Here is a 14436-nt window from a genome sequence, read left to right as displayed (position 1 = left end):
TGGCTCTTGAGCACAGAGGATGTGGTGACTCTGAGAGGGCAGAATCTTAGGGTTGGAAAGGACCTCAGAAGTCATTTCATCTGCCCCCTGCCCCCACTCCCTCCATCTTCAAGCACAGAAACACTTTCTGTCAGAGGGGCCCACGTGGTCCAGGGAAAGCAGACTCGGCTTCCAGGCAGGAGCCATGGGTCCAAACCCTCGCTCTGACCTTACTAGCTGCGTGACATTGTAAACCTTCAAAGTGCTCTCTGAAAGTGAGCTGTTCTAATGATCTAGCCTCCAGAAGAGCGCTCTGCACAGAGCACCCTGGCTGCTTATCACCTCTCTACAGAATTAGTCACTTCAGCCCTGAACCTCACTTTTCTCATCTCCGAAAGGGGTATAGTAATATTCGCACTGGCTCCCTTATGGGCTTGTTATGAACACAGCACTTTATAAACCTGAAAGCACTACAGAAATGTGGGTTATTGGTAAAATAACCCCTTCGGTTCTTGGTGCTTTCAAAGTGTTTGCATGACCAGGATTTAGCTGGAGTCACATGTAAAAACTCTGTGATCTAGGTGAGACAGGTATTCTCCATTTCACAGATGGGTAAACTGAGTCTCAGAGAGGCGACTTACCCAGAGCATCATGGCTGGGGAACAACAGGGCTGATTTTTGTGATTTTTGACTTCTTCTAGTTCAGGGTTCTTTTCACAATAGCAGACTTTTGTCTTCTACAGTGTTCCTGGCAATGTTCCTCTGGCCTCTGTCTGAACATTTGCAGTAATGGGAAACTCTCTACTTGGAAAAAAGCCATGAGCTGGTGGCATAGTCTGAAGTGCTCAGGTTGTACAGGTCTGGCACTGGAGCAGTGCCTGGGGAGGCGTGGGCCGGATGTTTGAGCACAAATGGTCAGTGTCCCCTCTCTGTCCCCAACACGCTGCAGGAAGTGGTTGAAGAGGGTCAGACAAGTTCATATCAAGTTATCCTATCAGTTACCTAGTAGTTTTCCATTCCTGGTCTGAGTAGTCACAGGCACAGTGGTAGGGTGTGTGTATGAAAGGAGTGAAACCAGGTGGCCTCCAGGGGTGTCAGGGCCTCAGTTTTCACATCTTTAAAATGGAAGGAATTAAACTATATAAAAGATTGACAAGATCCTTTCAAGCACCACAATTTCCCTCCGCTAAAAAGGAACGAAAGTCCTTACCCGCTCCTCTCCCTTCCTTGTCCCCGCCAGCACACCCATACTCATTGGGTACTAGCTGTAGTCACACCTGTCCACACAGGGTGTCTGAGGCAGTGAAGCAATAGTGCCTGTCCTGTACTACCTCCCTTGCAGGCTCTAGAGACACTGGGGAAGTTGACTGTGCATTTTGCAAAGGAAGCCAGACACTCACTGCATGACCCTTTGTGCACCAGTAGATGGGAAGGCACAGCTGGGAAGGAACCTGGCCATGGTCTGAAGAGCTATAGGGGGGATAAAGGCCATCTTCTGAGGTCAAAAGACAAAGGGAGGTAAATTACACAGGACACAGTGCAAGCCTCTCTCCACTAGCTACGGAAAAGGCTAAGTATAGGCTGCTAAGGTGGAGGTTTTTTCACCTACAGAGGACAGCACATGATTTGTCCAACTTCAGGTCTTCTTCAGTTGCTCCCAAAGCATTGTTATTGACCTCTGTGTTCTTTATCCTGTCTGACAAGTAGAAAAGGAGCATGCATGGAAGCTCACCTCCAACGAAATGGTGACCTCAAGGCCAGGAGAGGGCACTAGCAGGGTTTGGAAAATTGTAAAGTTGGCCTTGAGCTTCATGTCATTCCCACTTCCCCATCCTGTGCTCTTTAAGGCCTCACTGTATGACTGGACAATCAATCCTCATGATTTTCAGTCCTTTCCTAAAATGGGCTGACTAGAGCTGAACCCAGTGTTGCAGACAGTCTGACAACAAACATTCTCAGCTTCCTCGTTCTAGACTCTCTGTCTCATAATGGAGTCTAAGATCACATGAGCTTTTTTGTCCGCCATATTGAACTGTTGACTCGTACTTAAGGTTCACAGAATCTCCAAATCTTTTTCACACGAACTGTGGTCCAGCTATACGTTCCTATCCCATACTTGTTCAAATGAATTTTTTTTTAACCCATGTGTGGGGTTCTATATTTTTATATTTTGAAAAAAATTTTCATGTGATTAAATTCCAGCCATTACTCTGGCCTGTCAAAATCACTTTGGATGATTTGTTTGTTGTCCAACATATGCCATCATCTCTCTCTTCCAACTCTGTGCCATTTGTAAATTGAACGGGCACACTAGTCCTGCCTTCTCCAATCATTGATAAGAATGTGGGTCCGGTCATTCAACCAGTTCTAAGTTAATCATGCCTAATTATGCTGTTATCTAACCCACACTTCTCTATCATGTCCATAAAGAGAACAAGAGAGGCTTTGCTAAAAAGTTTTGTGGAAATCTATGCCTTTACTATTCCCTTGGTCTACCAGATTGATCTTCCAGAAAAGGATGGCGGGTTGGTCTGGTGTGGCATGTTCTTGATGAAGCCACTCTGGTTTTTTGCAAGCACGGTTTCCCTCTCAACCCATCACTTTGATAGCACATTCTAAAATTTGTCCAGGACTCCCAATTAAGCTTGCCAGGCTATGGTTTTCACTTTACTCTTACCTTCTTTGAAAGCTGGTGCCCAATCTTTTGGAGATGATTGGCAAAGCTCAGCCGTCACATCCAGCCAGTGCTCAGGAATGCAGTTTGTTCAGATGTGTGGGATGAACCCATTAAGAGAAGCTGGGAGTCTTCTTTTCATTCTCTTCCTGGCCATGTTCCTGTTTACTCCCATGCTGGGTATCTTCACCTTTACACTCCACCCCACCTCTTAAGCTGCCTTCTGTGTGTCATCTTCCCTCATTATAAGATAAGTTCCTTGAGGTAGGGACTTTCTGTTTGCTCGTACTTGTAGCTGCAGAGCTTAGCACAATGCTTGGCACATGGTAAGCACTTAATAAATGCTTGTTTCTCTACCTCTCCTCATTCTTCCTTTTCTCCTTTTCCTTCTTCTTTCCCTTCTTCCTTCCCTCCTTCTCTTCCTTTCCTCCTTTTTCTTTTCCTTTTTCCTTCCCCCTTTCCCTCCTTCTTCCCTCCCTCCCTTCTTCTTTCCCTTTTTCCTTCTGTCCCTCCCTTTCCTCCTTCTTCTTTCCCTTCCTCCTTCCTTCTGTCCCTCCCTTCCTTCTTCCTTCCTTTCCTCCCTCCTTTCCCCCCTTTTTCTTTCCCTTTTCCTTCCCTCCTTTCCCTCCTCTTCCTTCCCTCCCTCCCTTCTTTTTCTTTCTTTTTTTTTCTTCCCTCCCTCCCTCCCTTATCTGCTCTCCTGTCTTTTTTTTTCTGTTTCTCTATCTTGACAGCCATTTTTGATCTATCATTCTCAGTCCAAAGATCAGAATCCTTGGGGCAGCTGGGTAGTTAGTAGAGCACCGGCCCTGGAGTCAGGAAGACCTGAGTTCAAATCTGGCCTCAGACACTTGACACACTTACTAGCTGTGTGACCTTGGGCAAGTCACTTAACACCAATTGTCCTGCCTTCACCCTTCCAAAAAAAAAATCAAAGATCAGAATCCTTGACAAGGAAAAAAGAAGCAAAGTATGAGCTGGGTCATTCTGCCTTCTCTTTGTCATCCTTTATCAGAAGTTCCTTATGAAGAAGTTCCTTCTTCAGTCTGCCTCTTGCATCCACCATAACCAAAAAGAGTCCATTTTGCTCATTACTGGCCTCAGCTCGTCCTAAGCTTGGACACTCCCTGACATAGACCTCATGACACTGCTTTGTCTCCATTTTCTGTTTCCGTCCTTCCTTCCATCTAACGCGGGTCTTCGGCCCTGTAGCCCGGTGCAGTGGGAAGAGCCGCTAGCCTTGCAGTCAAGACTTAAGTTTTAATTCTGCCTCTGATGTTGTGTGACTATTGAAATTTGATTGTTGCTGCTACTGTGCAGTCATTGGAGCTGAGTTCAACTCTTTGTGACCCCGTTTGAGGTTTTGGGGTTTTCTTGGCAAAGATGTTGGAGTGGTTTGCCATTTCCTTCCGCAGTTCATTTTTTAGATGAGGAAACTGAGGCAAACAGGGTGAAGTGACTTGCCCAGCTGGTAAGTCTCTCAGGCTGGATTTGAACTTGTCTTCCTAACTCCAGGCTGGCGTGCTATCCACTGTGCTACCTGACTGCCCCGACTGTTGAAGCAGCGTTACACAACGGAAATGAATATTGGGTCTGGAGTGAGAGCTTCAAGTCCTTAGGCAAACCACTTAACCTCTATGGCCTCAGTTTCCCCATCTGTAAAATGAACCAGATGACTTCTGAGGTTCCTTTTAGTTCTGAATCTAGACAACCAAGAAATTTAACTTCTGAGCCTCATATCCATCATCTGTAAAACGGGGACAATCTCTACAGCATTTACCTCACAGTGTTGTTAGGTCAAGTTCCTTGAAAACCTTCAAAGTGCTCTGGAAATGTCACTTATTCATTAGTCCATCCCTTCCACTGTACAGATGAGGTAACTGAGACCCAGAGGGGAGGCAATTGGACCAAGATAAGATAGCAAGGGAGCAGCAGAAGCCAGGTCTCTTGATGCTCAAACTGACATGGCTTCCCCTCAACAAAGATTGTAAAGTGTTTTCTGGACTTATCTCCAGCAGTCAATCAGCAGACACTCACTATCCAGGTCCCCTGGAGCCACAGAGGGAAGATTAGTCTCTGGTCCTATCACTGCCTAACTTGTCTCAGGCTGGAAGAAGGGAGTTGTTGGAGCAAAGTAGTCAAAGGCTGGTGGTATTCTTGGCCCTGATGTTTCACCTCTGCTCCCAGGCCCAGTAACCTTTTGTCTCTCCTTCTGTCTACACTAACTGATATCATGGGGCCTTTTCTAGATTTGTTTTGCTTTTTCCATTCCACATTTCTGATTGAGCTGGAGAAAGGAAAGGAAGGGAATAAGTATTTATTAAGCACCTACTATGTACTGGGCATTATGCTAAGGGCTTTACGAATATATCTCATTTGATCCCTGCAACAACCCTGGGAGGTAATTGAGAGGCCCCACGGACCCCAAATCAGGGCTTTCCCTGTTGGGAGACTGTTAGATAGATTGTTCTGGTGCCAATCCTCCCTACCATCATAGGGGGCCCTGAAGTGCTAGATAAAGGAGAGAGTGAAGGGTCTGGGAAAGGGTTGTTCCCTAGCTTTCCATCTTCCTAGCAAACAGGGGCCAAGGAGGCATCTGGATGTTGAAAGAGCTTAGCACAGTCCTTGGCATAGAGTAGGTGCTTAATAAATGTTTATTGATGGATTGATCTGAAAGACCAGATGCAAAAAGAGGCACCCATAAGACCATGCTTCTGCTTTAGACTGTTCTCAGCTCTTCCTACCAAATAACCAATGCCAAGAATGGAAAGACAGGAGGCTACTGGCCCACCCAGCAGGCACCTTCAGGAAGAGAGGTCCTAAGAGTGTGAGGTGGGGTGAAGAGTCTTCTTGCCTGATTTCAAACGTAGACCCAGGTATATCAGAGCCAGGAGGAATCTGATGGGCCACAGTGGGCCCAACATCCTCATTTTACAGAAGACAAAAAGCCCAAAGAAGAGACATGATCATTTAAACTAACTAGCTGATCTAGGACTAGAACCCAGGTTTCTTGACCCTAAGCCCAGCTTTCCCATGATGTCTTGCCACTTGACAGGTGTCATCCCCCTGAACACACCTGGGAGCATTGTTCCTTCTCTCTCTATCTGCAATGGCGCCTCCATAGATTCAAAGGAGAGAGACTCAGCTATACAGATTCAACAGAGGGGTCACCTCAGGCAACTTAGCTAATTATAGTTTATTGATAACAACATGTTGTTGTTGTTGTTGTACGTCCTTCATTCTCAAAGAGGACCATGACATCAAGGAAGGGATACCGTGACTTGCAAGTGAATTGAAGTAGGGGAGGGCTGTGCAAAGTCGCCAGCCTCACTTTCTCCTCTGGAGCCATCTGGGTCCATTGGCAAGATATAGATCATATATGAAGGATATGATGAAGACACATGCATGTCAGTGACATTGCCAGACTTTTATCCTGGACTATGTCACAGAAAGATGAGATCCAAGCAAGAAATAGGCTAGTTCAGCCGAGGGCTGCAGAGTGGAGGTGAGTGACCCCTCCCCTTCTTCCTACCCCATTCCTTTATACTCAGACACAAAAAAGCTCTTCAGATGAGCTATACAAATGCTCAAACCATATGATCCTGTTTGTAGAGCTGGAAGAGATGTCAGAGGCCATGTGATCTTATGCAGTCCTGCTGGGATGAGCCAGAGTTTCAGTCACTCAAATAATAATGATCATAACAATATATTTGGTCTATGTTATTATAATAATATATTATATATTGGCTATAAATAAATAACAATAACCATAATAATTACTATTATTAATATTATCACAAGAAAGGCAATGTGGTATAGTGAGACATACTACTTAACCTCTCAATGCCCCCAGGCAACCTTCTAGGACCAAAAGTTACAAAAGAGTTGCTGCTCTGCATTGGTGAAAGGAGTTTCGAAACTGGGAAATCCTTAACCAATGAAATCATAGGTCCAAGTTCTTCTCTCTCTTCCTGAGAAAAATTATCACTGGAGTTAGGACTTGAACCCAGACATCCCCAAGTCTGCTCAATCTTTCTAACTGTGAGGAAGTTAAACATAACCAAATCCCAGTTCTTGGCTTTAGATTGGGCTTCAATCTTACTCATAGTTAGAAGGGACATTTATCTTAGGCCAAGACCTGGGGAGATTCTGAGAAGCCACATAGCTACATGGTGAAGGAAGGAGGACCATCGTTGTCTTCCTAGGCTGCCATGGCTAATGGAGACTGGTAGTGAGTTCCTTGTCACTGGAAATTTTTAAGGAGTAGTTGGATGACCATTTGTTTGGAATGTTGTTGTAAGGGATTCCTATTCAGATAAGGGTTGGGTTAGATAACCCATGAGGCCCTTCGAATTCTTGTTTATGATCCTATGAACTCTACACGTGAATACAAATACACATATACCTAGGTACATATTTACATATTAGGGGTTTGACTATAATGAGATTGACTTTATAAGCCGCATATAAAAACCAACCTCATTATTTTATGTACACGTACATACTCAGGTCAAAGCTCTCTGATGCAGATCATGGAATATTAGAGCAGAAACTCAATTCAATTGAAGAAGTACTTATTATGCACCTGTTTTGTGCTGAACACTGTGCTAAGTGCTGGAAATATAAAGACAGAAACAAAATAGTCCTTTCCCTCAAGGAGCTTACCTTCTACTGACTATCTTAGAGGCCTTGTCCAATCCCCTTAGTGCATAAACAGGGAAATGGTGATCCAGCAAATGGAAGTGATTTGGCTAAGACTCTAGAATGAGTTAGCCTACATAGGACCAAAGATGGTGGCCCTAGTTCCCAGCTCTCTCCCATCCAAGATGCTGCTGGCATACTCATTATCACGCATACTCATGCAAATGAGGTAGATCAGGGGAGTACACTTATTGATTTGATGAACTTACAAGGAGTAGGCATTTTTTTTTGTCTGAGATTGGGAAATCACCTCCCATTGGAGAGTTCGCCTTGTTGAGATGACAAAAGATGTCTTTTTAACTGGGTTTCAGGGCTGGATCTGGCCTCAAGGCCCTTCTTAAGTAGCTTTAGGTCCTCCTGTGCCCCCACCCCAGCCAATGCCAGCAAGGGTTAGGGGTCTTTTCCCAGATCTCTCCTGGCCTCAGGAGCCCATGAATCTCATGAACAAAAACAACATTCATCAAATCACCAGACAGTCAATAAATAACATATGGAAATTCCCCAAACAACAGGAAGCCAACCAGGGGCCAAGTTAGTTTCACAGTTTTTTTTTTTAAGATTAATTTTTTCATTATAATCTTCATAACTATCAACAAAGACCTTTCAACAAAGAAAGGAACTTCATCTTTTGCCCATCATCCCTGTAACATTGTATGGCTTCAATCTCAGTCCTCAGAATAGCCAGATGGTATAAGTATCCCAGTTCAAGGGCTGGAGAGATACAGAGAGGTCAGGTATTCAATGGCGTGTCTTCCTGGTTAGATGAGACCACTATTGTCCCCTGAGGCTACCAAAGGTGGGAGTGGTAGTGAATCCACTGTAGGCACACAAATAACCAGAAAAAATAAGAAATAGATTCTTACATAAAACCCTTATCACTAAACAGCATGGAACCAAACAAATGACCAGAAGACAAACAAATAAGAAATATTTTCTCTACGTCCTTTTCCAAGTCTTCCCGAGGTTCTTCTACCTTTAATTGTGTTTTCTGTTCTGACATATAGTTGTAGTCAATATACCTACACTTCTGATTCTGTCAATCTTGCTTTGCCTCACTTCATATAGGTCTTTCCATATTTCCTTGATAAATAGTTATCATTTTTATGGCACCAATTGAGAGGTAGTGGATTAGCAAGTTTGCTTTGGAGTTGAGAAAACCTATGTTGAAGTCTGGCATCTGGTACAGACTTTCTATGGGACTCCTAAGACATCACATAGCCTCTCAGAGTCCCAAGGCAATTCTCTAAGATGGCAAGTTACAGATACGTTGCCAACTTGTATCAGTGGAGGGAATTTCCAAACCAGGAGTTCCCCACATTGATGAAATTAAAGGTTCAGACAACAACAAAAAATTATTCCATTTTATAAATAGACTGTATATACTTCACAGTCATTTTTTAATCATTGGACATGTTGGTTATTTCCAGTTTCTTACTATTGCTAATAAAGAGCAAATAAATATTTTTGTACTGCTCCCCTCTTTTCTTTTTGATAGTATTTTTTAAGGACAAAGTCCAAACAAAGGATTGCTGAATATTATGTGACTTTCATTGTTCACTGCCAGATTGCTTTTTCAAAATCTTTACACCATTCTGAAGAACCACTAGAAATGTAGTTTTTTACATTGCCAACACAGAATTTAATATTTTTTTTCTCATTTTACACTGTTTCAATCAGCAACATCTTGAGATTGTCTTGATTTGCTATGGCTAGTAACAATTTGTGTTTTCTCTTTTAAACACATCTGTTCGTGGCCCTCGCCTGTTGTTTCATTAGAGTTTATAGGTGTCTCACTGTAGATATCAGTCTTATAGTTTCAGCATGTAAGGCCATTTTCAGATGCATTTACTGCCAACATATTTTCTAAATGTCTTTGCCTTATTTTAATCTTAGAGGTAAAATTGGCAAAATTCTTTTATCTGTATATAATCAAAGATATCAATTTTGTCCTTTTGATTTCTGCTTTATTTGAGAAACAGAAACAGTCATCTTCTCCATATATGGAACAAGTATCATCTGTAAAATATCTCATCTGTAAGATGAGGCGTTGGACTCCATGCCTTCTAAAGTGTTTCCATTTCTCGATCTATGCCCTATGATAAATTTTTTTTTGTCTTATTAGTTATTCTTCCAGTTTTTTAATTGAAGACTTTAGTCTATTTTTACTTTGCTTTACAATTGTGAGGTCTGTCTTTTCTTTTTATAAGAAAGGAAACTCACGCTTTTTTCTCGTTTTTATTGTTTATATTATTAGCTCAAAGCTAACAAAAGCACCTAAATGAAGTAAATGTCTTTAACTCGGACTTCCCCTTCAAAGAAAGGACCTTCATCTTTTGCCCATCATTCCCCCACCCCCTGTATCGGATTTTCCTCCCACTTATCTGTTTCTCTGAAATACTCTTTTGAAACATTTACTGATTTGGCTTCTTGAATGTACTTTCTAGGTGCTCACTTCATTAGCAACTGGTTTATCTTGATTTAAGAAGAACAGTTGTTTTAAATCCTTATCTTTTTGAAGGAGATGATAGGCTATTACTGGAAGATCTCCTTAAAGTAGAGGTATCTTTCAACAAACTTTTTAAAAGTTAATTATTTTTCAAATATCCAACTATTCCTGTGAAGCAGGGTACTGGATTTTGCTAAGCATTTAATCCCGGGCTCATGGCCCAAGTTTCTTAATTCTATATAGCTATTTACTCCAATTTCCCCAGTTGTTCTTGTTGACATGTTTGCTATGATATCAATTTGTATTCCTTGATAGATAACTTCTGTTTTCCTTCCATTCACTTGAAGCAATTTTTTTATCATTATAATATTGGAGCTTAAGCAGCATATGTCTAGAAATATTGAATCTTAGGTTTTTATCAGGGTCCTGTGGAGTCTTTCTATTTGTACATCACAACTTACCTTTGGTGGTTCTGGGAATTTTCTCTGGTGATTTCCTGGAATATTGTGTCTAATTCTTTTGTTTTTCTAAATTTCATAGGATATCATCAATACTGCAATTGCTGGTTTATGATCTCTTCTCCAGGTCTCTAATTCTTGGGGAAATTCCCTGATTTTCTGAGCCTGATTTCCTTTGTTTGGTCTACAGTAACTGTAATTGTATTTGCTGGAGTAAATCTACTGGAGATGACTCTATAGGCTCTCTCAGGTTTTCTATTATGTTCTCTTTATTGGTCATTGCCCTCATTATTTTTTCATGATCTTTTTTCCCCTCAGAGTTTGAAAATTTTAGATTGAATGGCACATTTTACTTCACATGGAGGGAGGGGGATAGATATAAGGTGGTATGGTGGCAGAATCAGGAGGACTCGGTATGTGATTGGACATGAAGAGTGAGGGCTGAGGATGACTGTTGAACTTGAGTTTGAAAAGATAGATGGTGGGTGCACTTGACAGAAATGGGGAAGTTAGGGAAAGGAGTGGGTTGAGGGAAGAGAGAGACAATGACTTTTGCCTTAGACACGTAGAATTTGAAATGCCTTTGGAATCTCTAGGTGGAGATGTCCAGCAGGCAGTTGGTGATTCAGGATTACAGTTCTGGAGAGAGATAAATAAGGTCTGGATACACAGATCTGGAAGTCAGCTTCAAAGAGATGATATTTCAATCTATGAGAGTCAGTGAGATCATCAAGAAAGAGAGTATAGAGAAAGAAGACACAAATCAGAACCCTGGGATACAACCTCACAAAGGGTATGCAACATGAATTTTGACTCACCAAAGATGACTTGAGAATTGGCTAAAAATGTAGGAGAAAAACCAGGAGAGAACCATGTCACAAAAAACCCAGAGAGGAGAGATTGTCTAGGAGAAAGATATTGCCAACTCTGCTGAAAGCTGCAGAAAGGTCAAGAAGGATAAGGAATGAGACAAGGCCATTAGATTTAGCATTTAGGAGCTCAGCTGGGTGGGGTGTTTAAGGATTATTGGAGGGGTTTGTGAAGCGGTCCTCTGTTGACTCAGGATAGGTGGATTTCCCGCCTGAGTTCTCTCACTCACTTCCTAGCTGCACAACCTTGAGTACGTTACCTCATCTCTTGAGGCTTCGATTTCCTCAGTTGTGAAATTAGGGGATGGGACAAGATCTCTAAGTTTCTCTTAGCTCCAATATTCGGTTTAAAGGTCCTTTCCAAGTCTAAAATTCCACATTCAAAGATTCCTTCCAGCTTTGACATTCTGTGATAAGTAACCAGATGGTATGGCCAGCTGTGGGAGCTGATGATGGGGTGGATTGATTGAATCTTCTATCATGTCCTGTTTTTGTTTGGAAAACCTTAAAAACTCTTTATCTAGAGTCACTGGCCACCAGAGACCAGGCTCCTTAGTTTTCCAGTTGCTTCAGTCTTTGAACGAATGAGTGAAAAGCATTTACCCAGCCCTGTGTGCTGAAGCACTGTGCTGAGAAATAAAAATAGAAAGGCTAGAAGGATAGGATAGAATATAAGGATAGAAACATAAAAAATGAGACAGTCCTTAGTTTACTTTCAAATAGAAGGAGACAACACATGAAAGGGAGTGGTAGACAGTGAAGGGCATTTCAGTCTGGGAAGTCACAAGGATGGTGGGTGGAATCATAGTGATGATCGAAGCCTTCTTTACAGAAGCAATGATAATATAGATTTGATGATGGTTCCCATGGCCTAAGACAATGACAATCTACTCCTCTCATTCTTTTTTGCAGAACTGGGTGGGAACATCTTACACCACCAGCACCCTGAATTTATTTGACTGGGGACTGGTGTCCCCAGAGGCACTGGAAGTATATAGCAGCTGCCTCACCAAAGAAATCGAGTTGATTGATGCCAATGGGCAACCCAAGATGGGATACTGTGGAATCTGTCCCCCTGGACCCACCCAGACAGAAGTTGGATCCTTTGCCTTAGGATTTGGTGAGGGGAAGGACAAGTCCTATGGCCATGTGTCCCTTGATACAGTGATGGTGGTTGATGACAAGGAGTCTGGTCAGCTGCACTGTGACTGCAGTCACCTAGCTCAAGATAGAGGTGGTGACTGTGGTGGCGATGACAACTACCCCAAGATAAATCTTGATGGTGACCAACCTGATGGGCAGAGCTCTGGTGAGCTGCTCTTGGGGAAAGAAGATAGAATCATCTCCTCTGGCCATGTCTCCATGGAGAACCCTGGGAGGATCCCAGTCTGGCCAGAAGCTCCCATTGGCAGTATTTTGGAAGCCCTGTGCCTGCACACTCCAGAGGACTGGGATCCAGGGAGTCCTATTTCCCTGCCCTCACAGGAAGGGGAGGGTACTCCCTTCAGCCAGGGACCTTATGCACACTTCTCCTGCAGCTCAGAGAAAGAGGCCTTTGGCCACCCACTGGTCAGCTTGGATATGGACACCTTCGACAGTGGCTTTGCTGGTTCTGACTGTGGCAGCCCCTTAGAAAGTGACTTCATGGGGGGCAGTCCAGTGGAAAGGGAAGGCAGCTCAGCTCTGGGCACCAGTCATGTTGAGGATGATATCCCAAGAAGTTATGTCAAACAGTGGGTGATCTTACCCCCTCCCTCCCCAAATCCTGGATCACATAACAGTTAGCAAGTTAAGCAGGTTCCAGAACTGAAGTGGGATCAGCAAAGACTATTATGTAAACCAGTTGTCACCCATCAACTGTTCATTCAGCTTTCACTCAGAAAAAAAATGTGGCACATCTTCATCAAACAACTGTGAAAAGAGGAACATGATGGTACAGAGCAGACTGGGCTTCATCCTTTGTTATTATTTGATGTCATTTACAGATGGCTGAGAGGCAGCAGGGCCTAACAGGTGACTCCTTTGAAGTCTAGAAGACCTGGGTTCAAGTCCCATCTCTGACACATCCTGGGTGTGTGACCCTGGGCAAGTCACTTAACCTCTAAGTGCTAGGCAGTTCTCTAAAACAAAATGCCAGCTTGCATTGGTAAAGGGAGCATCCACACCTGGGAGTTCCCTATTCCCACTAAATCACAGGCTGAATCCTTGTCCTTACAAGACAGCTTATTTTGTGTATGTGTGTGTGTGTATGTGCACGCGTGTGTGTGCGCACATGTGCATTCTTGGTTTACATTCACTTGATTTGATGATGCTTATTAGCCATTGTTGAAAAACACAATTGGAGTAGTTTCCGCAGCGGTGGTGGGACCTTGTGTCTTTTTCAATCCTCTCTTATGCTGCACATCCCATACATGAGGCGTTAGAAGAGTGTCGGTGTGGGGAAGGGGAAGCCTGTGGTTACAGACACAGAGACTATGCCAGGGGATGACCTCTCCTGCATCACACTCACGAGATGCAGATACTTGGTGACAAAGAAGATAGCTTACCATCTGAGCTGGAGACACAGCTTTGGACAGGTGTGCAAAAAGAGTGGTAAGGACTGGAATCTCACCACAAAGCTACCTAAGAACTGCAAAGTTGACAAGGCCAGTGAGTCGATTTGCTAAAAATTTTGATCCTTTTTTTACCTCCTTCCAAAGTGTTCCCCCCCACCCCCGCTCCGGTCCCCATAGTGATGAAAATAAAGTTAGAGAGAAGAGGGTCAGACTTAATGATGAACAGGCAGAGGGGGGTTATATGAAATATGGAAAGAGAAAGTGACAGAAGATAAGGTGATGTTAGCTCCAGGCTCCTAAGGTCAGCCAATAAACATTTATTAAGTACCAACTAAGTGCCGGCACTGTGCTTAGTGCTGGGGATATAAAGAGAGGCAAAATAGTCTCATTCTCAAGGATCTCACAGTCTAAGAGCAGTAACTCACAGGACCCTGGTCTCATTCTCATCCCCCTTCCTCATCTCTTTTTTTCTCTATCTCTTCTTCTCTCTCTTCCTCCCTTTCTTTCTCTCAATTCCTCTCTCCTTCCCTCCCTCCCTTTTTTCCTCTCATTCCCTTTCCTGCCCTTCCTTTCTCTCTCGGTCTCTCTCTCCCCTCCCCCACTTAGCCATCCCTCTTCCCCAATCCAGGAGTAAAAACCAATGGATCTAGATATTGCAAGTTAGGTTGACACAATGACCCATTGTTCCCAACCTGGCCAGTCAAATAGTGTAGGGAGAGGCTCTGCTGGGGAAGGCCACACCTACGTGGAGTCA

At 43.3% G+C, this 14436-nt stretch overlaps 1 protein-coding gene across 1 annotated transcript in view; it reads left to right on the top strand.

The window, feature by feature from the left end:
* The window catches only part of IL21R (interleukin 21 receptor), a 44303-nt gene extending 30110 nt beyond the window's left edge, over window positions 1–14193 (top strand). Inside the window, exon 10 of the mRNA XM_036739476.1 lies at window positions 12040–14193. Within this exon, the coding sequence (XP_036595371.1) occupies window positions 12040–12912 (873 nt within the window). The 3' untranslated portion in view covers window positions 12913–14193. The remainder of the gene's footprint in view (window positions 1–12039) is intronic.
* Window positions 14194–14436: the final 243 nt, after the last annotated feature.

This window comes from Trichosurus vulpecula, chromosome 9 (assembly GCF_011100635.1).
Source record: "Trichosurus vulpecula isolate mTriVul1 chromosome 9, mTriVul1.pri, whole genome shotgun sequence".
Lineage (NCBI taxonomy): Eukaryota > Metazoa > Chordata > Mammalia > Diprotodontia > Phalangeridae > Trichosurus > Trichosurus vulpecula.
The sequence above is the reverse complement of the archived record's forward strand: the minus strand, read 5'-3'. Positions and strand labels throughout refer to the sequence as shown.